We start from the raw sequence: 23,031 nt of genomic DNA, 5'->3' as shown, positions 1-23,031 counted from the left end.
TGGTGCTGAACCTTTCCCAGCCTCTCCCACCTTCCCTCCTACGCTGCTCCTGACACACACGAGAGAGAGATGGGTCTGGGTCATCAGACAGGACAAGGTGACTGCCCATTGGGAGACTCCGGGTCCCCGTTAGGCTGGGGAGCACCCATGACCAGAGGGACCACGGCTGTGCTCCCACGGTGTCCACGCCTGCCCTGTGGACCAAACATCTCCATGTTCATATTTCTCCAGGGAAGAACGATCCCCATCTCTTGGGGAGCATTTGCCAGGCCCTGGTACGTGCTTTCCACATACTGGCTCGTTCTCTTAAGTGAGTAAAGGAGGAAGCAAGGAGGACAGGGAGGGAGGTGATGCTCTAAGGCTCTGCCCCTGACCTTGAACTTTGGCAGCCTCTGCCCAGCCCCTCCCTGGGGACCAAATCCTCAATTTGTTAGATGGGGGAGCTGAGGGTTTCGATTTGATCACCAGGGCCTTGCTCCACGGAGCTTCTAGGAGGCTGCAGCCATGTGAGCATGGTCCATCCAGGGAGGGTGCCTCACAGAGGCACCCACATCTTCTCCAGCTTCCCCTGCCCTCCCACCCCGCCCCTGGCTCCGTAGTTTGGAGAGCTAGAAGGGGGAACCCACTGGCTCCCAGGAGGAAGGTCTGATCAACTCCCTACACAGATGCGCCCCAGGAGGCCAGGATCGAAGGGACCTGCTGCGTCCTGAGGCCGGTGTGGGGACGCAGGAGAAGAGCTCCTAGAGCAGGACCTCTTCCATTTTCTTAACTCGGCCGGCTGGCTGTCTCGGGGACACTTCCCAGAAGTGCCGCTAGAGACTTGAGAGCAGCCCGTGGCAGGGGAGGGGTCCCAGGGCAGGACAGGGGCCAGCCAGGTGGGGGCCCCTGAGAGGGAAGGTCTGCATCTCTGCACCTCAGCTTGCACCCCTCCTTCTCTGTGGCCTGGTGGTGAAAGAGGGGGTGGCGGAAGCAGGAAGCCACGAGGGGCTGCAACAGGCCCCACTTCCTGCCTCACCCCCAGAAAGGGGAAGGTCCCAAGTGAGAACTCACAGCCTCCTCCCAAGTCAGGGTGGGGGCTGAGCAGGGTGGTGGGGGGATGGATTTCCCACTCCACACTCCCCCTGCTACATCCTGGGCACGGGGTCAGGGGGCGAGGGGGAGGCTGTGCAGGAGACATTCAGGAAGGATCAGGCCCAGGAAATAAGCACCAGGAGCTCAGCAGAAACTCTGTGCTACTCCCTTGAGGCTCAGAGAGCCCAAGAAACTTGCTTGGGGTCACACAGCTGGTCGGTAATAGAGGCAGGAGCGCAGCCCAGGTGGTCTGACCCCAGAGCTGCTCCGGTGAAGATCCTGGGAACCCCCGGATTCTAGGATTCAGGGACCTCAAAGCTCGATGATGAAGGACATAGAGCCCAGAGAGGGCAGGTCACTGCCCAAGGTCACAGAGGGACCTTGTGGTAGAGGGAGGACCGGGTCCTTGTATCCCCAGGGTCTCAGGAGGCAGGAGCAAAGGCCGTGGGAGAGCGTCACCTCCGGGGCCAGGCCCCCCGCCCACCTCCACCCTACACAGCCCGTACCTTGGCGCCAAGGCGCAGCTGGTCAATGGTGTTCTCGGCCTCGGCGTACTTGGTGAGGAGCTTGTGGTAGTCCTCCTGCGGGAGAGGGAGACCGACACGGTCACGCGCCCACGCCCCTCGCCGGGAGGGCCCCCCACCCAGGCTCGCAAGCAACACAGGCCCCCGCGATGGGGCCAAGGTCCCAGTGGGAGAGGCGGCAGGACAGCCTGCTAGCTCGGCTGACGGCTGACGGTGAATCGGGGTGGGGCCCCGTCCCCACCTGCCCCTCCGGCCTCCCCCCTGCACACCTGTCGGCGCTGCGGGCCAAGGCCCACGACTCTTCCCCGACTCTACCCCCAGCGCTGGACAAGCCTGGGCTTCGTAGGTGGTTTTTTGTTTGTTTGTTTGTTTTTTGTTTTGTTTTTTTAATGGGATATAGAATAAGTCCTCCGAGGGTCCCATAGAAGGCTGGGAGAGCACAGTCGCGTGTACCCGGGGTCATTGCTTGCCCTCAACAAAACTGAACGGCTTCCTCAAACAAGTCGCGACACGGGAAAGGCAAAAACAAAGGCACCCGGTCACCTTTGAGGGGTGTCGAGGAACACAGCTCTGAGAACTGGGAATTAGGACGCAAGCGAGCACTTCTCCTGTGTTTCCCACATGAACAAGACCCCAGTAACCAAATAGCTGACGACGGAAATCTTTACTTTATAGAAGATTTCCAGCAAGAAGGAATGGTGCATTCGGTTACTACCACTCTGCCACCCCCAAAGGGAGGACTGGGTCACGGCCACGGCCATCGGTGGCCACTGACATCACAAATGAGAGGCGAGCAAGCAGCAGGTGCCTCTTCAACGAGCCACCTATGACGTGCTCTTGCCAAAAAAACAAAAAAACAAAAAAAAACCCTACCCGCGTGGAGCTCGTGGCCTGGAGGGGAAATGGAGAAATAAACAGATGGCTGCAAGCCCACAAAGCTTCTAGCTCTAGGCCGACGATAAATAGGACAAGGAGAGGGCAGGGGAGCTTGGGAAGAGATAGGAGACGGCGCGTCGGCAAACTCCAGAATGTGGGAGACTCTGCGGGACAGAACCGGTTTCCTCAACAAATAAATTATAAGGAAGATGGGCCGCCCGGGTGGCGCAGCGGTTTGGCACCTGCCTTCAGCCCAGGGCGTGATCCTGGAGACCCGGGATCCAGTCCCACGTTGGGCTCCCTGCATGGAGCCTGCTTCTCCCTCTGCCTCTGTCTCTGTCTCTGTCTCTCTCTCTCTGTGTCTCTCATGAATAAATAAATAAAATCTTTTAAAAAAATTATAAGGAAGAAAGAGATTTGGAAAAAAAATGGGGGCAGGGGAGACTTGAAAGTCACATTGCTCACATGCAATAGATGAGCTGTGTTTGGACCATGATTCGAACCAATCAGAATACACGAGCGGAGATAACGGGCCGGGTATGGACAGTATTAAGGAACTGGTGTTGGCTCTCAGGCACGCTCATGGTATCGTGATGCTTCAGATGGAGTCCTTATCGTCACACATACACACTAAAATGCTTCTGGGGAAAATGATTTGATGCCTGAAAATTTGCTTCAAAATATTCCAATAAGGTGAGTAGGAGAAGAGGCGAGGCCTTGAGTGAAGACGGTTGCTGGGGGCTGAGCAGCAGGTACATGGGTGGAACCCCATGGCTGGTACTCGGGGGTTCATTATACCATGTTCTGTGTTATATACGTTCTGAATTTCTCACAGCAGAAGTTAAAAACCAACAAAAGCGCGGACTATCCTTGTGGCATGGCTGCAAGCACTGCTTTTATTTTTTTATTTTTTTTAATTTATTAATGAGAGACACAGAGAGATGCAGAGAGAGAGGCAGAGACACAGGCAGAGGGAGAAGCAGGCTCCATGCAGGGATCCCGACATGGGACTCGATCCCGGGTCTCCAGGATCAGGCCCTGGGCTGAAGGCGGGCGCTAAACCGCTGAGCCACCTGGGCTGCCCCAGCACTGCTCTTTCTGAGCAAAGGGCTTAGAACTATCTTCCTAACAACCGTCTACCAGCGGGGGATTCCTGGCCCAGTCCTAAGACCTCCTACCCAAACCGCCTCAAACCCAAACCGCCACAAACTGGGGCCGGCAGGTGCCTTGGTGACATGCCTAGAGACGTGAGTCCAGCTTACCTGGAGCTGATGGACCAGTTCGGTGGCTTGTTCGGGTGTCTGAAATTCTTGGGGCACCCTGGTGATGGGGTGGGTAGGAGGTGGGTCCTTGGCCGGGCAGGCTTCTCCGCTGCTCAGCAGTACCTCCCGCACAATCTCAGCAGGTGACTTGAAGATCAGAGGCCTGGCAGGGCCCTGAGGCTGCCTGCCGTGGCTCTTGGCCTTGGGGGGGTGATAGCTCTCATCTTTGGGGAACCTCACCCGCGGTCCCACCTTGGAGAAATCGGGGAGTGGGTAGTTCAGCTGCCCCCGCCCGTACTTGGAGGCATCGGCAGCCGAGTGGCCAGCCAGAGCGGCCCCCGTCCGGGGCGGCAGCCTGTCTTGCCGGGCTGGCCTGGGTGGATTCAGGGGGCTGATGGAGCCGGTGAATCGAGAAGGAAGTGGCTTGGGTGACGTCCGTGTCCGTTTCCAGGCATGGTCCTCCAGGTGAGGGCTGGTACTTTCTTTCCACTTATCGGCCGGACGCTGGAGGCTCTGGGCCTGGGGTACCGAGGAGTCCTGGAATTCCGTGGGCGTTGCCAAAGCAACACTGCCCCCGGTTCTGGTGTTTGCGTGTAGCGGGTGGTGGCTGGAGCTCCGTGGTAACGTTTCTGCCGGGGCGGCGGGCTGGGGGGCATCAGTTTCCCCTTCCCAGGTAGATTCGAGGCTGTCATTGGGCTGGTCGAGGCTCACGGTCCCACTGCTCCAGGACCTTGCAGAGCTGAGGTCGATAGCTGGGTTGACCTCAGAATGTTCTGGAAGTTTGTCTCCACCGGCTTGCTTGCCAGCGGCCACCCAGCCTGTGTCCTGACCCCACCCCAGAGCCCCGGGGCTGGTGTTTCCATTGCCCCCTGAGCTGAGACCAGTCTCATGCTCCAGTCTTGGGGAGCTCTCTCCAGCTTCCTCCACCTCCGGACCTTCGGGGGCCTCATCCGGTTCCTCTTCAGTCATGGCCAGTTGAGGATCCTGCTGAGGGAGCCAGCTGAGAGGCACGATGGAACTTTCTGGGCTGTCCACATCCTCCGCTTCAAACTCTGGAAAGACAGGTCACTGCTTAGGATGTACCAGCTCTGGACTCGCTGTGTAACATTCCCAGAGTCGTTTCACCCCGCTGGGCTTTCGTGATGGCAAGAATCCCACTGGTCCCCCCCATGTGGCCAGGTACTCACCTATCACCTCTTCTAGTTGTCTCCGGTCCCTCAATCCTGATCCCCAAACCCCGCTGTCCCTTCAGTATTTCCTGTCTCAGCAAATGGAAACACCACCCCATCTAGTTGCACAAGCCGGAAGCTTGGGCAGCACCTTGGCCATCTGTCCCCCTCATCCCCATAGTCTATTCCGACCCTGATCCTGTCACGATCACCTCCTACAGACCTCTCAAACTCCCCTAGTACTCTTAATCCCACACGACCTTTATGCTGGTCAACATCCTCTCTTGCCTGGACTCCTGCAGTAGCCACGTAACAATCTCCTTTATCCTCACCCTCATCCTTCCTCTGAAGACTCAGCAAAATCTTGCTGTTCCCAGGACAGAGTATGGTCCTAAGATCCCTGTCTCTATCCCCTATCAGCTTTCCTGATCCATCTCTCTCGTATGGTCGCCCCCCCTTCCCTGCTCTAACCATGCCACATTGCTCCAACCACAGGGCCTTTGCCCATGCTGATCTCTCTGCCAGGCTCCTCCCTCCTTCCTTTTGCCTAGTTAACTAACTCCTAACTGTCCTTCAGGCATTAGCTCAACCTTGACCTCATCAGGGAAATCTCAGATCTCCCTAACTGGGTCAGATTCTCCCTTTTATAGGTTTTCATAGGGCTGAATACTTCTACTTTGGAACACTTATCACAGCTCCGGTTTTTCATGTATTTACACGATCATTTCATTAGTATTTTTCTCCCCCACTGCACTGTGATCTCCTTGGGCGCAAGGACACCTCTGTTCTTGTTTACTATTGTATTTGCAGAGTAGGTGCTCAATATTTGTTGACTGAATGGAAAGAAGGAAAGAAGGGAGGGAGGGAGGGAGGGAGGGAGGGAGGGAGGGAGGGAGGGAGAGAGGATGATGTGGCCAAAACATATCCATCCACCCATCCATTCACTATCCTGCCAACCACTTACCCACCCAGCACCCACTCACCCATCTATCCACCCATCCATCCATCCATCCATCCATCTCTCCCTTCCTCTGTCCACCTATCCACCCACCTACTAATCCTCCTAGCCATCCATCTACCCATCCACCCATCCAGCACCCACTCAGCCATCCATCCATCCATCCATCTGTCCATCCCACCCATTCACTATCCTCCCAACCACTTACCCATTCATCATTCATTCACCCATTGGCCTAACCATCCATCCTTTCAAAAATCTATCCACCTACCCATCCAGCACCCACTCACCCGTCTATCCACCCACCCGTCCATCCACCCATCTCTCCCTTCCTCTATCTATCCCCCTTTAAACCATCTACTTATCCTCCCAGCCATCCATCTATCCATCCACTCCTCCATCTATCCATCCACCTGTCCACCACCCACTCATCTATCCATTACCCACTCTCCCATCTGTCCACCTCTCCACCCACCCACTCACCCATCCATTACCCACCCACCCATTCATGCATGCAACTATGCATCCTCCATGCAGTCAAGGTTTATTGAGCACTTTTTGTCCTAGAACTTGTCTCAGCCTCTGGGATAGACCCAAAGTTTCATAAAACACAACCTGGGACCATCAAACACAGACCCTGCGCTCCGGGCAGATACACCTTTGTCATAACCCTTTATCACTCTCTGCTCCCCCGTGGCCTTTCCCCCGGGCACCTCTACATCCTTCAACTCCTTAAAATCCCCTTCAGCAAGTCTCTCTTGTTTACAGCAGCGCATGTGAAGGCCAGAGAAGTTAAGTAACTTGCCGAAGATCATGCAGTGGCTCACAGTAATCGTGGACTTAGGACCAAGGTCCCAGCGAGTTAGTAGTCTCTGCTATTCCGTCCCCGATCATGGGGTCATGCAGGGGGCGTGAGGAAAGCAGGCTTTGGAGCCAGGGAGTCCTGGGTTCCATCGTGACTCCTCTGATCCCTTCCTGGGGGCCAAGGGCAAGTTGCTGACCTCTCTGGCAGCCCTTACTTGGACTGGAAGCTCATTCCTCCTACCTGGCAGACGGTGGGGAGGAGGGAAGGAGACATGGCTTGCTCCATGCTCAGCCCTGCGCCTGGCACACAGGAAGGGCAAAGGACACAGCAGCGGCTATTATGTCATAGCAAGGGGTTACTATGTGACCTTAGGAAGAGCTGCCTCTGCCCTTTCCTCCCAGTGAATGCCAGTGACCTTTCCCTTCGGGTTGGAAGTGGCTCCTGACTGGGAAAACCCCACTTGAAGCTGCCCCCACAATCTGCCTCCAGCCACAGGGGCCTGCCTGATTCACAGAATCCTGAGTCCGGGCGTTTCGTTCACGCTGGGAGTGCAACCAGCACCACATCACAAGCTCGTGCTATTCTCAGAGGCATCACTGCTCCCGTTTCACAGATGGGGAAACCAAGATTCAGAGACGGGGACTTCTCGGCAAAACTAGGAATTTAGTCTGAGCTGGTCTCCATGCAAAGGAAGCACTCATTTTAGAAAACAAAGGGTGGCAGCATTGTCATCGCTAATTGGGCTTAAAAAAAAAAAAATCTTAAAAATGGTCGTAACCCCGGGACCAAGCATTTCAAATGACCAAGGTTATTATCAAATCACGTGTGCACTGATCTTCATCTCTGCATTATTTATAACAGCAAAAACTAGAAACCACCTAAGTGCTCAGCAAGAGATTGGTCCCCAAATTACAAAACATCCACCCCCTGGAATTGCTTTGCATGCATTAGGAATGACTTGTGGAGGGACACATGATGAGCTGGGAAGACGTTCACGTCTATTAAGTCACAAAAGAAAGCAGGTTACCCTATCATTACTGCAGAGCACTGCTCCAAATGCATATTACATTTGCATACATACATATGGAAAAGAGCAGTTATCTGGATAATAAGTCATTTTCCTCTTTTTGCTTCTATTTGCTGATCTTTCTGCAATGAACATTACTACCTGTGTAATTCAAATCTTTGAAATTTTTAAATTATAGGTTTTATGCATTTTAATTTTTAAAAAAAAAAATCACCCAAACACCCTCCATTCCCCACCTCCCACGGGAAGGTGGCATGTCCGGCTCCCCCGGGGGTGGCGCTGGGGGGTCAGTCTCACCCTCGCCCGCAGACTCTCCCGATGCGGAATCCTGGCGTTCTGCAGGCTGTGGGCCCGGGTCCCACTCCAGCGGCTGCAGGCGCTGCTGCGCCAGCCGGAAGTCGTCCAGGAGCTCGGGGCTGGTGGCCCCGGGAAAGGGCCCCTCTTCTCCCCCGCTCCCGTCGGCATCCTTTTCCTCTTCGGGCCAGGCCCAGCGTCGCCGCTGGGGCCCCCTCCCCAGGCCCAGCTGGGCCCAGCGCACCTCCGTCCGGGAGCTGGCCATTGGGCCCAGCCTGCGCTTCACCTGGGCCACTTCATCTTCAGGAGACGGAGCTGCCACCGTGGGTACCCGAGTCACCGCCAGCTCCTCTCAGTACCAGCCATCCTGCCTGCAGCCTGGGGGGACACAGCCAAGGGACAGCATCACTCGTCCAGCCCCCTCCCTGCTTCACAGCGGCTCACCGACAGGAACGCTGGCAGCAGGCAGCCCTAGCTCCAGCCCCTCGAAGCCCCTGACCCCGGCCAGTCACGCCACCTTCCTTCTCTTTAGAGAAACCAGGAGGATGACTCCTCTTCTCCCTCAAGGCTTTCATAAATCAGTCGAGATACAGGGTCAGGAGCCAGAGGCCAGCACACTGGCAAGAGGTGCCTGTGCGCTAGCGGTGGCCACGGTGGGCCAGGCCCCAGGCATGGGTGCGGGGACAGCGGCCCTGCCCCCTGAGAACCGAGAGCCCAGGCGGAAGCGGACAAAGAGGCAGCAACTACACATCAAGGTGAGCAGGACCGGGATGCAGGCAAGACTTAGCCCAGAAGCCGCTTCCTCCGGGAAACCTTCCCTGACCCCCTCTCGGGCCTGAAGAACGCAGACTGCGAGGGGGGTGAAAAGAACATTCCAGCACTCCAAATAATTGAAAACAGGTACTCAAACCGGTAGGCGTACACGCACGTCCAGAGCAGCGCTATTCACAATAGCGGGAGGTGGAAAGGGCCCAGATGTCGATCCACGGGTGAGTGGATCAGCACCGTGTGGTGCACACGCACGACCTAGCGCCGCTCGGCGGGCCGAGGGGGAAGAAGTGCTGGCACACGCCACCGGAGGGTGAGCCTGCCAACATTCGGCGAAGTGAAGGAAGCCAGGCGCCGAAGGCCACACGTAGGATTCCATTTCCACGAAATATCCAGAATAGGTAAATCCATAGAGACGGAAAGCAGGCGGGCAGTTCCGGGGGGCAGGGGAGGGCGAGATGGGGAGGGGCTGCTTCGCGGGTACGAGGTTTCCTTTCGGGGTGATGAAAATGCTTTGGAACGAGATACGGGTGGGGGCAAGGAGGGGGACGGCCAGATCCAGGAGGGCCTCTCGGGTCCCAGTCAGTGCAGCCCCCGCTCAGGACAGCACAGCACAGGGGCTGCTTAGAAGTTCCTCTGTGACTGGTTGGGGAGAAGGAGCCAGAAGACGGAGTCTGGCTGCAGAGGGGCCTGTGGCAGAGCAGGACGGCTGGCGGGGCTGCTCCTTCCTTCCATCCTCTCCTCCTCTCCCTCTTTCCCTTCCCGCTCTCTCATCTCCTGTCTCCTTTCTTTCCCACCCACCCTGCAGGCACCCAGCCGATGGTCTCACCTGCCTAGCTCCAGGGCAGCTCACGCCAAAGCCCCGCTCTACAGGTGTGAAAACTGAGGCCCAGAGAGCAGAGGGCCCACTCCCGAAGCCACCCACAAGGCTGGGGTGAAAGGTCACCTCACAGCCTAGGCCGGGGCTCTTCCCTTAGATGATGGTGTCTAATCCCAGGCCTCCCTGGAGGACGGGCAGGTCTGTGTCCCTGCAGCTTCCTGAGCACTTGGGTCTTGCTCAGAGCCTTGACTTACACGGTGGAGAAAAGTGAGCAGGCAGCTATTTCTGGATAGAAAGCTCCCCGGGGACGGTGCATCACAAGAGAGGCTGCAGCCTTCCTGGGGCTGGGGCAGGGACAGGGACAGGGAGTGAACCACACCTACGGCCTCTGGCTGCCGCCCCTGCTCCTGCACCAGGGCTTGGGGGCCTCACCCCTCCCCTGCACCCAGTCTTCCCCTCTCCCCCCAGAATTGCCTCCAGATGACCCCACGGGCCTCCCCACGACCCCCACCCACCCCCGCCACCGCATATGCTGTGTGCGCTAAGCCAGGCGTCCTCCCTCTGCCCTCATCCCGAGCAGGCGAGTGGGTCACAGGCACAGTATTTTTCAGAAGAGAAAACTGAAGTGCGGCCTGGAAAGGTGACTTGGCCAAGATCACCCAGCTCGTTGGTGACAGAGCAAGACCTGAAACTATTAATTTGGGTCAGGCATCTCCAATTATCTATCACAAAACACGTCAGGAAAGTATATTTGCTCTCATGTGCTCTCTCTCCCTCTCGGTACCTTTACAGGTACGTATCCTCATACTGATGTATTAGGAAAAATAACATAAATTTTTTTTTTGAAAAGGTGCAAAAAAAAAAGATGCAATATTAAATCTATCTTTTAAAGAGAAGCTCTAGGGATGCCTGGGTGGCTGAGCAGTTGAGCATCTACCTTGGCTCGGGGTGTGACCCCAGGGTCCTGGATCGAGTCCCGCATTGGGCTCCCTGCCTGGAGCCTGCTTCTCCCTCTGCCTGTGTCTCTGCTTTTCTCTCTGGGTCTCTCATGAGTAAATAAAACCTTTAAAAAAAAAACAAAAAAAGCAGAGAAGCTCTAACCCTTGCTTCCCATACCGTATGTCCGGGGGCCTGTACTCCTCTCGGGAATCCCTGCCAGTGGGCCTTTAGCTTGACTGTGCTTGAGAATTCTCTAAGAATGCAGAGTCCTAGGTTGACCCAATGAGAGCCGGACTCAGTGGCCCTGGGATAGGGCACAGGAATCTGCATTTCAGCGGCCACCCCAGGCAAGGCCACCCTTTGGGAGTGGACTAGGCCTCTGGCTCCTGCCACTCGGGGGGGTGTTGGAGGTGCTGAGGGCCATTGCTTTTTCTCTTCCCGAAATCTGGCGGCAACTTCTGGGTGGCTGGCGAGGCATGTGGTTTTTTGACTTTTTAAAGGGGCTTTTTCTAGCCATGGGGCACAGCCGGCTGTCCAATCACAGGAGTGTACAAAGAGGAACATCCTGTCTCCTGGGATGACTCAGTCCTCGCTGAAACTCACTGCGACCAGGGGCAGCTGCACATCAGAGCAGAGGGAGCTGCGGTCACTGGCCGCAGTTGTGCACATGCTCCCCAGGCCCTGAAACCCGTGAGCCTCTCCTGAGCAAGGCCTCTGGCTTCCACGCAAGCCTTGGCGCCTGGTGCCATGGAGCCTGGGCCGGGCCAGCCGGCCAGTCAGAGGGTCAGTTGACAAACACATTAAGGTGCCAACCACGTGCCAGCCTCGGGCTGGGATGAGGACATGCCTCGCTGGGCGGCCCACAGAGAAGTCGCTGGGGTGGAGACCAGGCTGCAGGTCTGGTGCTGTTGCTTCATCGTCAACGGCTGAGTGGAACCTCCTCTCCCTGTAAAAGGGGGGGAGCACCGCCAGCTCCAGCTTCTGCAAGGAGTTACTGCCCGTGAGGGTGCACTGGGTGGTTGCTGAACAACCTCTGGGGTTCCTGGGTGACTGTAGCTCCTGAGGGCAACAGCTTCGGAGCTGTTAACTCCCTCCCCCCTCCTGAGGACCCACTATAGAGTCACAAAGACGGACACTGAACACCCAGTGGGTGCAAGCCAACTTTAAAAAACCCATGACCTTCTGCTGTGTGCCAAGCACTCTAGGAGACACAGGGACTACTGACATGAGCCCAAGTGTTCCGAAGTTTCGATTCGGGGTGGGGTGGGGTGGGTAACCATACAGGGGGTTATTGATGAAGGAAGCATTAAGCTGGGCAAAGAGGATGTGGGGGCGAAGAATGGGGAAGGGCATTCCAGGCCGAGGGAACAGCATAGGCGATGGCCCAGAGGTCTGAAAGTATGATCAGAACTTGACAGAGAGCTGCGGGCAGAGGGTCTCGAATGGCAGCCAAAAGCCATCTGTGAGGCACACAGGGCTGCTCCGGAAAGGCGGTGGGGGTGGGTGGAAGCCCCAGCCATACCAACTGGGGGCTGAACCCGAAAAGGCTCTGTGAGTGTGAAATCCCCCACAGGCGCCGGGCTGTCAGGTGCAGGCCCTGCCGCCCCGCAGAAGCCGGCCTCCCGGGGAAGCTCCGGCCACTCCTCCTCCTTCCCTATGGCTCCTCTCTCCTCCGCTCTGTCCTCCTCTCTCCTCACCCCTGCCCGAGGGTCCACGGAGCCCCTTCTGGTCTGATCTCCTTCTCCAGGTCCCGAGTGGGCCGGCCACCCCCGCAGGGCTTCCTTCTCTGCCCCTTCAGCCGCTCCAAAGCTGAGGACCCTCGTCTTTGCAGCTCAGTCTCTCAGGTTCTCCTCGGCCAGCTGCAGCCATGCACCTACCTCGGCCTCCCCAGGCCTTCTGAAGCTGCGCGGGGCGCCCCCTCCCTGCTCCCACCTCGGCCTGACACCTCCCAGATGGGGAAGCAGTCGTAGAGGGGTGGCGGGCTGTCACCACACCTTGCAGACAGGAAGTGCAGCTCGGGCGGGATTCAGACCTTCAAACCCAGGGATGCGACTCTGAAACCATCAGACCTGGGCTGGGGGCGGGGGGTGGGGTGGGGTGGGGGACGCGGGCAGTGAAGGGGAAGGAAGACTCCTCGTAGCGAGTGACTGGGCCCCTCCAAAAAGGCTGAGCGCAGAGCCCCCAACTCGGCTGCCCTCCCTGCACAGCTGGCAGGCCACAGACCTCCTGTTCTCGAGGGGTTCCCGCCAAAAATTAGTGCCTTGAGGAAGCCCCAGCACTCTCCGGTCCAGATGGCCCCCCTTCTTGCCCCCAGCTCCCTCCAACATCAGAGGCCCAGGAGGAGAAAGGCGAGGAGCCCCGGCTCTGGGGACAGGAGCCTGCGGAGTCGCCGTGTCTGCCCCTCTCTGGGCCCTTACATGCGGCGGCGGCAGAGGGGCGGCTCGTTAGTGGGGACCCCCGCTGCCTCCTGGCCAGCCCCCCCATCCGAGCATCATCTTTGAGACCCTGTAGCAGCCCCAGGACTAACTCTCCAAGTGCCGATGGGGCCGCCCCAGGCACAGAGAGGGACCGGTTCGTGGCCAGGGTCGCAGACATCAGATGGGGAGCTCGGACTGGGATCCAGCACTCGGGAGCTTGACGAGATCCCCCGAAAACTGACCCAGGCCCCGCGGGCCAGCTCCCTAAGCTGCCAGAGGAGTAGGAACAGCTGCGGCAGCTGTGACTTCCTGGCTGGGCTGGTCCAGCTGCCCTGACGGTCCGGAGAGCCCGCGCCTGGCCCGTCCAGAGGGAAGGCGGCCTGCCCCGCCCGCCTCACCCCCTTACCTCTCTCGGGCTCCAGCACCGGCCTGCAGGCCCAGGCTCAGGGGACCTGCCTGAGAAGTCTTTGTTCCGAACCTGGGGAGCCCCCTGCCTCCATGGCGCCCTGGCCCGCCTCCAGGCCGCTCTGCCAGCCCGAGCAGCAGCAGCGCGCAGACAAGCATCGCTCCCCACCTCTCCCCGCCCCTGCTGCGGCTGAGGCCGCCTCGCCTGGGCAGGAAGCGCCCAGCCTGATTTCCTACAAGTGTTTGTCAGAAGGAGGGGGTTTGTCTGCGCACTCTGCGAGTCAGCAGGAGGAGCTTAACCCCTTGCAGGCCCTCCGCGGGTCTCACTGCCCCAGGAAGGGGGAAGGACTCGCAGCACAGACCCCCAAGGTCAGGGATCCAGGCATCGGGCCCATCGGGGCCAAAGTACTGACTGACGTCCAGAGAAGGTCAGAGGCTTGGCCAAGGTCACACAGCGTGCTGAGCCTGGAAGGAGGCCTCCAGCGGCTTCCACCTTCTGGGAGCTTCTACTGCAGCCTCTCCCCTCCAGGGCATGGCCTGGGCTGAGGCTCCCTCCCTCGCCAGGCCTTGGTACCCCCATCTGTACAATGGGAGCCCAGCCTGCACGCTCGCTCAGCACCCTTCCAGCTCGGACTTTTCTCTCCCATCCTCCTGCGTGCAGCCTCACACCTCAAAGAGGCTGCGGCCATCCCTGCTGCCCCACCCGCGGTCCTCACCCCTGGCTTCTGTAGGTGGCACTGGTGGTGGGCGACTGACCGGGGAGCTGAATTTCTCCTGCTGTGCGCCCAGGACCTACCAGAGGGCAAGCTGCCTTTCCCCCAGCTTCCCTCTTCCCCATCTCGTTCATTCGACGGGTCCTTGCCCAGCTCCTACCGCCTGCTGGGTGCTTATCACGGGGCTGGGAACACGGCAGGCTCCACTCCACAGAGACACAAGACGGCAAGACAAACGTGGAGAGAGGTTTGGACAAGGCTGATCCACGATCCTGATGCCTGAGGCTCACCCGGACCAACAGAACCAGTCTCTGGACATCAGCAACTCTAGAGCGTCCCAGGTGGGCTGGGATACATGGCCCAGGGGGAGAATCTGAGAGAGTAGCAGGCTGGAGAGGAGGGTGTGGGGTCGGCCAGGAAGATCTCTGAGGGAAGGTGACATCCCAACAAGGGACCAAAGGAGGAGAGAGGCAGGAGCAAGCCACAGGGAGGGTCCGCAGCAGAGGCTCTGGAAGGGCAGGTGCAAAGGGCAAGGTGGGAGGCTGCTGGGCTTTCCCTGAGGACAGCAGGCTGTGCACCCAGAGCAGAGGGAGCCAAGGGGCAGGAGCAGGGGTGGGGGCGGGGGGGCCCTGAGCCTGCCCCCCCCCATCTCTGTGAGTCCTCAGCCAGCCCTGCCGAGGATCCAGGGGTTCTGATTCAGTAAACAAAAAGAGAATGGAAAAACTCTGGCCTCGGCTTTGTCCAAAAAGCCCTCCGGGCAATTCCGATGAGCAGCCAGGTTTGGGAACCACCATGTAGGAGAGGAAAATAGATCCCGAGTCCGTGTAGACCTGGCTTCCTGCGCCGGCCCCACCTCTTGCCAGGTCTGTGACCCTGGAGGCTTCGGGGCTCTAAGCCTGTTTCTTCAACAGTGACGCAGGGAGAAGGAGGTGCCACCGCACGGGCCACGGCGTCCGAGCTGGGGGCCTGGAACACGCACGAGTGAGCGAACAGACCCTCTCAGGGTCAGGCTGTATCTGGCAAAGCCAGGGCCACAACCAGGTGCCCTCATCGCAGCAGCCAGGCCAGCCCTCCCCTCCCCTCCCTGCCTCCTCCCCACATCTGGGTGGCGGAGTTCTGGCTGCGTGGAGCAGAGCCAAACCCTAATGAGGCCCCTCCCTGCCAGCTCTGGCGACCATGTGGGCCATTGTGCGAGGGGCGGGCTCCCCTGACGGCCTGTCACTCACTCTCCCACCCTCCCTGGTCATTAACCCAGGCAGCACCGCCAGCAACCCATCAATGGCAGGTGGCTGCCGCCGCCAGGCCCGCCCCACGGCCCCCGGATAACCCCAAACCCATCTTAGGGGCAGGCACCTAACACCAAGGAAGAGAGCCTCCGAGCATCGCCTTGCCCCCTGCCCCCCAAGCCTTACCAACCCTCCTCCCTGTCGCTGCTTCCGCTGTGCCCCCTCCAGGCACCCAACTCCACCCACAGGCCAAATCCTACTTAACCGAAGCAACGTGTCCCCAAGTGACCTCATGACATCGCCACCCTCCAAACCCACCCCTCCCTAGTTTGGCCCACCCCTTGCCCAGGTGCACAAGCCAGAACCGACCGTCATTCGGGACATGTCCCTCTCCCTTATGCCCCATAAGCAATCCATCGACTCCTCAGTCTCACCAGAACCTGTCCCATGTCTGCACCCACGCGGATGGGTGCTCCTGCCACAGCCTCTCCCGGGAAGCTCTGCCCTGGGGTCCCTCCAATCCGTTCCTCACATGCACCACAGGGACAGTTTCCAAACCAGGAGCCTGCAAGCACGGATCCTGCCCACTGCTCTGAGAAAGACCCCAAGAAGGCGCTGCTCCAGCCTCTCCCCCACTCTCCGTCCTCCCTGCTATTCCCAGGACAGCCGCACGGTGCTCCCCGTCATCACCCAACCCCACCTCTTCTCCCTGGGACCTCCCAGGCCACCTGTAGATCTCAGTCCCAAGTGCCCTCCTCCGGGATCGATTGGGAATTAGGCTTCAGGTCTCTTTCTGGCACCGGGAACTCTGAAGTACTGGCCATCATATCCCCAGTGCCCAGCGCAGGACTTGCTGCCTCACAGGAGAAGCGCAGTAAATACACGTGGGATGACCTACTGACTCGAGCGGGTCGCCCGCACCTGGCTGTGGCCCCCACAACCCAGGCAGGCTGGCGTGACATCCCCATTTTACAGGTGGGTAAATAGAGGCCCCAGGAGCCCGAGCAACTTGCCTGCAGCCACAAAGCTGGTGAGCACCAGGGGAGACTGAAGCACACAGCTCTGCCTCTTAGCAACCATGCTCGGTGCTCACACTGAGAGACAATTAATACCTGAGCAGGATGAGACTAGGAGTAGAGCTGATTACCAGCGAGCGGCAAGCCACCAAGCCAATGTTCTAACCTGATAATGGAGCTCTGCTTGCACACACAGCCTTTCGGGGGCTCCTCTAAACTGCTTTCTCGGCCTGGCACTAGATGCTTTTCGGAAAAGCCTTGGGGAGGGGCGGGACAGGAGTGTGATGGCGTTGACAGGTGAGGAAACCGAGGCCCGGAGATGGGGAAGTGAGTAGCTCCTGGCCACCCAATACCGTCCGGCCGCCAGGCTCGAGTACTCGTACCAGCAGCACGCCGCATCCACACAGCCCTGCCTGCCTGACCGCAGGACCCAGCACCGTGACCCCCCCATCACCACCACTCAGCCATCCCCTCCGCCCGCCCTCCACACTCCTCCTGAGCCCCACCTAAGGGCCCGGCATGGTGACTGGAGTAGAAGGTAGGTCTGCCTTCCCCCCAAGACTTCCGGGGCAGCCCAGGACACGGCCCGGGACCCGGATGGGCACTGCTGCTTTTTGGCACCACGTGCCCCGAACGCTACAGTGGGACCACGAGGCTTTCCACGGGGGAAAGCAGCAGCTGGCACCTTCAGAATTCACGGGGCTCCCTTCCTTGGGAAAGAAATGAACACCCTCCCGAAGGTCACGCGGTTCTTCCAACCCCAGTTGCTGAATTTACCCTGTCGTTAAAATCCACAGGGAATCTGGGTGGCAGGCGAGGATGTGGGGAGCCAGCCAAGAAGAACTGGGGAACTGGACACCCAAGGTATAGCCTTCCCTTCTCTTAGGAACCGTGGGGCTTAATGAGATCATCTCTGAGGTTATCAGAAATGACCTTCTAGCACTAAATCTTCTGGGTTCTTTGATTCTGCCTGCCAACACAGGTGGACATGCCATGGTGATGGGAGGCCGCACGGTACAGGGGTTTATGGAGCATGTGCTTCGTGGGCAGAGACCTCCAGCTTTTCTTTGAAAGCTGTGTGGCCTTGGGCAAGCGGCTTAACCTCTCTGAACCCCAGATTCTTTTCCTGTAAAATGAGGGAGTAATAGTGACTTCACAGGATCATTGAGATGATAAACGAGACTATGTACATAAAGTCCTGGCCCACGGCCCAGCTGGCACAGAGCTCATGAATAAATGACTTTGGCCAGATCTGTGAAACACCCAGATGGCCTGCTCCCCGCAGGACCGGGTCTAATTTTCCTGGCTCCAGAGCTTCCCTCGTATCAGCCACAGCCCTTGCTTTGGGTCTCGTACAGAAAGGGGGATGGCCAGGTCTCCCAAGTGGAGAGAAATGCTGCCATTTCCCTGGGACCCTTTTCCCTGTGGCCCCCAAATGATCGCAGGGTTCACCAATCCAGATGGACACCGTGTCTACTGCCTGAATAGTGAAGGAGGAGAGGAGGCAGGCCTTCCTCAGCCAATCAAGACATGGGTTACGAGGAGGATGTGGCCATATGGAGGAAAACACACACATGCACACATCTCTGCACACACAGACACCCACACTCTTCAATTCACGCTTTGTGAAGAGTCCACCCCCCCCCCCCCCCAAAAATGCATAATTTGTGCCAGGAATTCATTGCTAACAGCAAAACTTCATCATGCACCTATTACGTAAAGGCCTTTCCGTGGATTCGGGTGTCCTTTATTTAATTCTCGTGCCAATCCGAGGAGGCAGGAATTAGCATCCCCATTTCACAGGAGAGGAGGCTGGCTTTGAACCAAGCTGTCTGAATCCAGACCGTACAGTCTTAATCATTTGCGACTGAAGCTTGCAGTACGTGAAAAGATCGAAAGCAATCCCAGTGTCCAATAATAGGGGATCGTGGAAAAAAAATTATGATATTTTTGATTCACTCAAAAAGAATCCTACGGGGATGCCTGGGTGGCTCAGCAGCTGAGCGCCTGCCTTCGGCCCAGGGCGTGATCCTGGAGACCCGGGATCGAGTCCCACATCGGGCTCCCTGCATGGAGCCTGCTTCTCCCTCTGCCTGTGTCTCTGCCTCTCTCTCTCTCTCTCTCTGTGTCTCTCATGAATAAATAAATAAAATCTTAAAAAAAAACAAAACAGTAAAATAGGGAGGAAGAGAAAACTGAAGGAAGAAGGGAAAAGGGAGACCGAGAGGGAAATGTTTACAGTGATTAGAAGCAAGTAGTATAATAAAAGGTAAGCGTACTCTTTCCTTCCACGGGTTTTTGAAAAATCATAGTTGCTATACACAAAATAGTAAAATGAATATTTCCTGTTCCTTTTTTTTTCAAAGATCCTGATTTTTTTAGAAAGATTTTATTTATTTATTTGAGAGAGAGAGTGAGCATGTGAGGAGGGGGTGGGGTAGAGGGAATCTCGAGCAGAATCCCAAGCTGACACCTAGCTGAGCTCGGAGCCCATCGCGGGGCTCCATCGCATGACCCTGAGGTCGTGACCTGAGCTGAAGTCGTGAGTCCGCAGTTTAGCCAACTGAGCCACGCTGTGAGCCGACTATTTACTATTCTGAAAGAAAACCAACAAGCAAAGTAAACAAAAGCCTCCACCCCATATTTGGCCAGTGCATCGATCTGATGAGACCTGGGGCGTGCCCCGCCTCAGTTTCCCTGCCTGTGCAAGTCAGGAAGGGTGGCTGAGCCCTTTGAGGCCATTCGGAGCACTGACACTCTTTGTGACATTCTGTAATTCCCTTCCCACGCTTTCTCTCTTCCTCTTTTTGAACTTTGATACTACGTGCTCTTTTCTGCACATCGAGCCATTACGCAACACGTGGGAACATATGAAAATCACAGAAGGGAAAGGAAGCGATCCCAGCCTTAGCCACTCTTAACATTCTGGGGTAAGACACGTGCTCTCTGATTGGATCCTCATGATCAGGCATTTAACAGATGAAGAAAGGCCCAGAGAGGTTAAAGCACTTGCCCATAGTCACACAGCACATGGCAGGCAGAGTTGGAGCTGCAGCCACAAGCCAAGCATTACCCTCCAAATGAATCCTTTACCTGGGTGGGGCCGCACCTGACGTGGGACTCCGTCCCGGGACTCCAGGCCCTGCCTGGTCCTTGGTCCTTGGCTGTGGACTCAAGACTCCGAGAAGATTGCCAGCAGGGCATCCCGGTCTGGCTCTGATCGCCAGCCTCTCCCCCAGAATAGGGAATGCTGGTGGGGGTCTAGGGGCTGGCTGGGGACCAGGCCCGGGAGCAAGGGGGCGCTCCTGACATTGGCACCGGAGTTTGGCCGGCACCGGGCCAGCAGTTGGGTTGGACGTTGGAATGAAGGAGGGACCCAGGAGTGAAAAATGTAAAGGGTGTGGACAGAAAGGCCTTGGTCCAGGTCTGGTGGCTCTTCTAAAGCCCGCTGGCATCCTCATCTGCACGGAGGGCAACACCTTCCTCAGGGGTGAGCCCGTAAAGTAAGGGGACCAAGTGTTCACACGGCCTAGCACCCGGGAGGGCCTCAGGAGACACAGGAGGGGAGCTGTTGGCCTCCTCCTGGCCCCCAGCTCGGCCAGTACCTCTTCCCAGTCTCCCGGCCCCTGGCGCGGCCTCCCATCCCTTGGACACACCCTGCTGGTGTGGGAAAAATCTTCCCAGGGCATCGTTCTGGCCAAGCCTTTCCCTGCTTACAGAACGCTGACGGCTGCCGTCACTTTCGGGTTCAAGGCCAGACACTCTGGCCCCACAATTCAGGCTCACGCTGACCGGCTGACCGGCTCCCACATCCGACGGCTGCTGCACTGCACAACTCACGTGACAGCCTAGGGGCCTCCTCTCACAAAGGTTTCCTTCCCCAAATCCCACACTTCGGGGGGAGCTGCAGGAGGGTGAGGGCCTTCTGGCCTGGCACCCCTGGGGCCCCCTGCACTGCTGGGAGCCCTCCACCTCCTGGCTGCCCTGCAGAGCAATGCTGGCCTTCCAGCCCACAACACGCGTCACATGCAGCTCTCGGAGAAAAAAAAAAGGAAAGAAAAAGCTTGATTTGTGGCCTGATTTCCATAGTGTAAATACCCGTATTATGGCCAATTTCAAGCTACCCAGTGTGCTACCAGGGGCTTAGCACTGGAAACATGCACACAATCAGCTCTCCCAACATGACGCACCCCTGCACACCCCAAAGTAAGGACCAACTAACCCCCGTGAGAAGCTGTGTGACCTCAGGCAGGTGACTTAAACTCTCTGAACCTCCTCAGTCTTCTCAGGTCTCTACAATGAGGACAGTAACAGCCCCCACTTCATGGCGACGATGTGAGCACCTAGTTCTAGAATCTGGATCAACAGCAATGCGCCAAACGTCCGCTACGTGCAGGGTGCCGCACTGGGCACCCAGAAGGTGACTGGCGACAAAAGCTCCTGGCCTCCCGGACCTCAATCACTGCAGTAAAACCCTTGGCGCGGTGGCTAGACTGTTGCAAGCACTAACCCAGCGCTGGTACCCAGGAGCGTCGGGACTCCCTTTCTCTGGGCCTGAGACGCCTCCTCTCCAAACGTGGGATGTGACCTTCTAGGATTCCACCTCCCTTCGGCCTGGAAGCCACACCGGAGTGGCTGTCACCGCGCCCATTTCAGCGAGGGGAAAACTGAGGTGTTCAGAATGGAAGCTGGGTGCGGGATCCAAACCAAGGGCTCCTAACTCCCCGTCCCCGGAGCTGTCCCACCCCCCAGGACTGAGGAAACATAATAAGGACCTGGCATTTGCTGGATCATTCAGCTGGAGGCTTTAAAAATACTTTCTCCCCGCCCCCCAGCCCCGTCCCTGGGGGTAAATTGAAATGTCCTTGGCAGAGGCACCAGTTTCCAAAACCCGCTCTCAGCAGGACGGCGGCCGTGCCCAGGAACACCCCCAGCTCCAGGCTAACCCCGGGCACCCCCCCCACCCCGGGCTGGTGGGAGCTGATGAAATCCCCTTGCAAGAAGGGCTCCCAACACGTGTTTCGAATGCAAAGCACTGGACTTGGGGAGGCGAAGGCCCCACGTGGGCCCCTCTTCCCTCCTGCAGAAGAACCGAGATGGCCCCGGACAATAAACTCAACAAGAACCCAAGACACCGCGGGGTCCATCCCCCTGAGCCACACTTAGACCCCCTCAAAACAGATGGGCAGCGATGCTGCTTTCTTGACACCGCAAAACCACCAGCCAGTAAAACCCACCAACTCCAGAGGCGGCGCCTGGGGAAGGAAAAAAGAAAAAAAGAAAAAAAAAAGGTCTCGGTTAGTCCCTGCAGGTGTCTAACCTCAGCCCTGAGGCTTCGGTTTCCAGGCTCTTCAGTTCTAAAGGACAGAAACAGTGTCTTTTCTCTGCAACCTGAGTTCTTTGTGCAACCGCCCGGGTTTGCCGTCCGCCTCTTGCCCTCGCAGCTTGATGGCTGGGAGCTGGGAGCCGCAGGTAAGGATCCTCTCCAGCCCGCAGGGTCTTCCCACAAAGCCGCGGCAAGGGGCAGGGAAGGGCCTCCCCGCGCAGCCGCTCACCCCGCTGTGCGCCTCGGGCCTCAGTCTCCCCATCTGTGCACCCGGACAGCCTGGCCCCATTTCTCAGTCCGTTCCAGCTCGCAGCCCCGTCAGCGCTGCCCACCCCCGTGCGGGCCCTGCCCCCCCCCCCGCCCCGCTCCCCCCGCCCCCTCCGCCAAAAAAGAGGAAAAGAAACTCGCGTTAGGCGTCCGGGGAGGGTGCGCGGCTCCGAGTCGTCAGGCTACGCGGGCAGTTGCCGGGTGAACCGACCTCGCGCAAATCCCGGACTGGTTAGTCCCACCTCCCGGGTAACCACAGCTACCCGGGCCACACCCGCAACCCAACACAGCCCGAGGCCCCGCGAGGACCAGCCCGGGCTCCCCGGGGACCCCTCCCCTCCCAGCCGCAGCTGGAGACAGAGAAAGCCAACGCCCCCATTGTGCGGAGGTGGAGACTGAGGCCCAGCGGAGCCCGCGCGGGACGCAGCCGGCGGGGGGGGGGGCCGGACCCCCGCGCCCGCCCGGCGCCCCCGCCCCCTCCGGGAGCCGCGCCCCGACTGCTCGCGGGCGCCGGGGCTTCCCACGTGGGAGCGGCCGAGAGCGGCGCGGCCCCCGGGATCGCAGCCCCAGGGCGCCGCCCGCCGCCCTCCCCATTCCCCCGACCGGGAAACTGAGGGCCGGCGAGGGGCCGCCGCCCGCCCCGGCCCCGCCGCAGCGCCCCCCCGCGCCTCACCTGCCGCCGCGGGTTTCCTGGACTTGAGCGGCAAACAAAGGCCGCCAATCCCCGCGCGGGGCGGGGCGGCCGCTGGGCCTAATCCCCGGGGCGGCCTCTGACGGGCGGGGCGGGCCCGGGAGGCGGGGCCTCGGGCGGCTCCGCCAATCGCGGCCAGGCGGCCTCCTGCGGCCCGCCCCCCGGAGCTGGACTCCGCCCCCTCGGGTCTGGGACTCCGCCCCCTAGGCGCTGTGGCCCCGCCCCCTAGGCGCTGGGACTCCGCCCCTCGGCGCTGAGGCTCCGCCCCCCGCGTCCAGCGCTCCCAGCTGGGAATTCGCGGGGCTCCGGGAGCGCGTGTGCAGGGTCGCAGCAACCGCAGCTTTCGCAGCCCCCACGGACTGCTTCAGAGCAGTAACAAGAATCTTTCTTTTTTTAATTTATTTTTTATTTTTATTTTTTAAGATTTTATTTATTTATTCATGAGAGACACGGAGAG

At 58.5% G+C, this 23,031-nt stretch overlaps 1 protein-coding gene across 3 annotated transcripts in view; it reads right to left on the bottom strand.

Moving 5' to 3' along the window:
- AKNA (AT-hook transcription factor) overlaps positions 1–22,577 on the bottom strand; it is a 51,203-nt gene extending 28,626 nt beyond the window's left edge. For 2 of the 3 annotated variants that reach the window (XM_072727557.1, XM_026002819.2), the window contains exons 1-4: positions 13,337–13,467; positions 7,990–8,364; positions 3,734–4,785; positions 1,578–1,652 (exon numbers count right to left, since the gene is read on the bottom strand). In XM_072727557.1, the coding sequence (XP_072583658.1) occupies positions 1,578–1,652; positions 3,734–4,785; positions 7,990–8,251 (1,389 nt within the window). In that variant the 5' untranslated portion in view covers positions 8,252–8,364; positions 13,337–13,467. Of the gene's footprint in view, positions 1–1,577; positions 1,653–3,733; positions 4,786–7,989; positions 8,365–13,336; positions 13,468–22,556 lie in introns of those variants that run through there. The other variant, XM_072727558.1, reaches the window with a different exon arrangement.
- Between the last annotated feature and the right edge of the window lie 454 nt (positions 22,578–23,031).

Source organism: Vulpes vulpes, chromosome 12, assembly GCF_048418805.1.
Source record: "Vulpes vulpes isolate BD-2025 chromosome 12, VulVul3, whole genome shotgun sequence".
NCBI classification, from domain to species: Eukaryota; Metazoa; Chordata; class Mammalia; order Carnivora; family Canidae; genus Vulpes; species Vulpes vulpes.
This window is presented reverse-complemented; position numbering and strand designations above follow the sequence as displayed.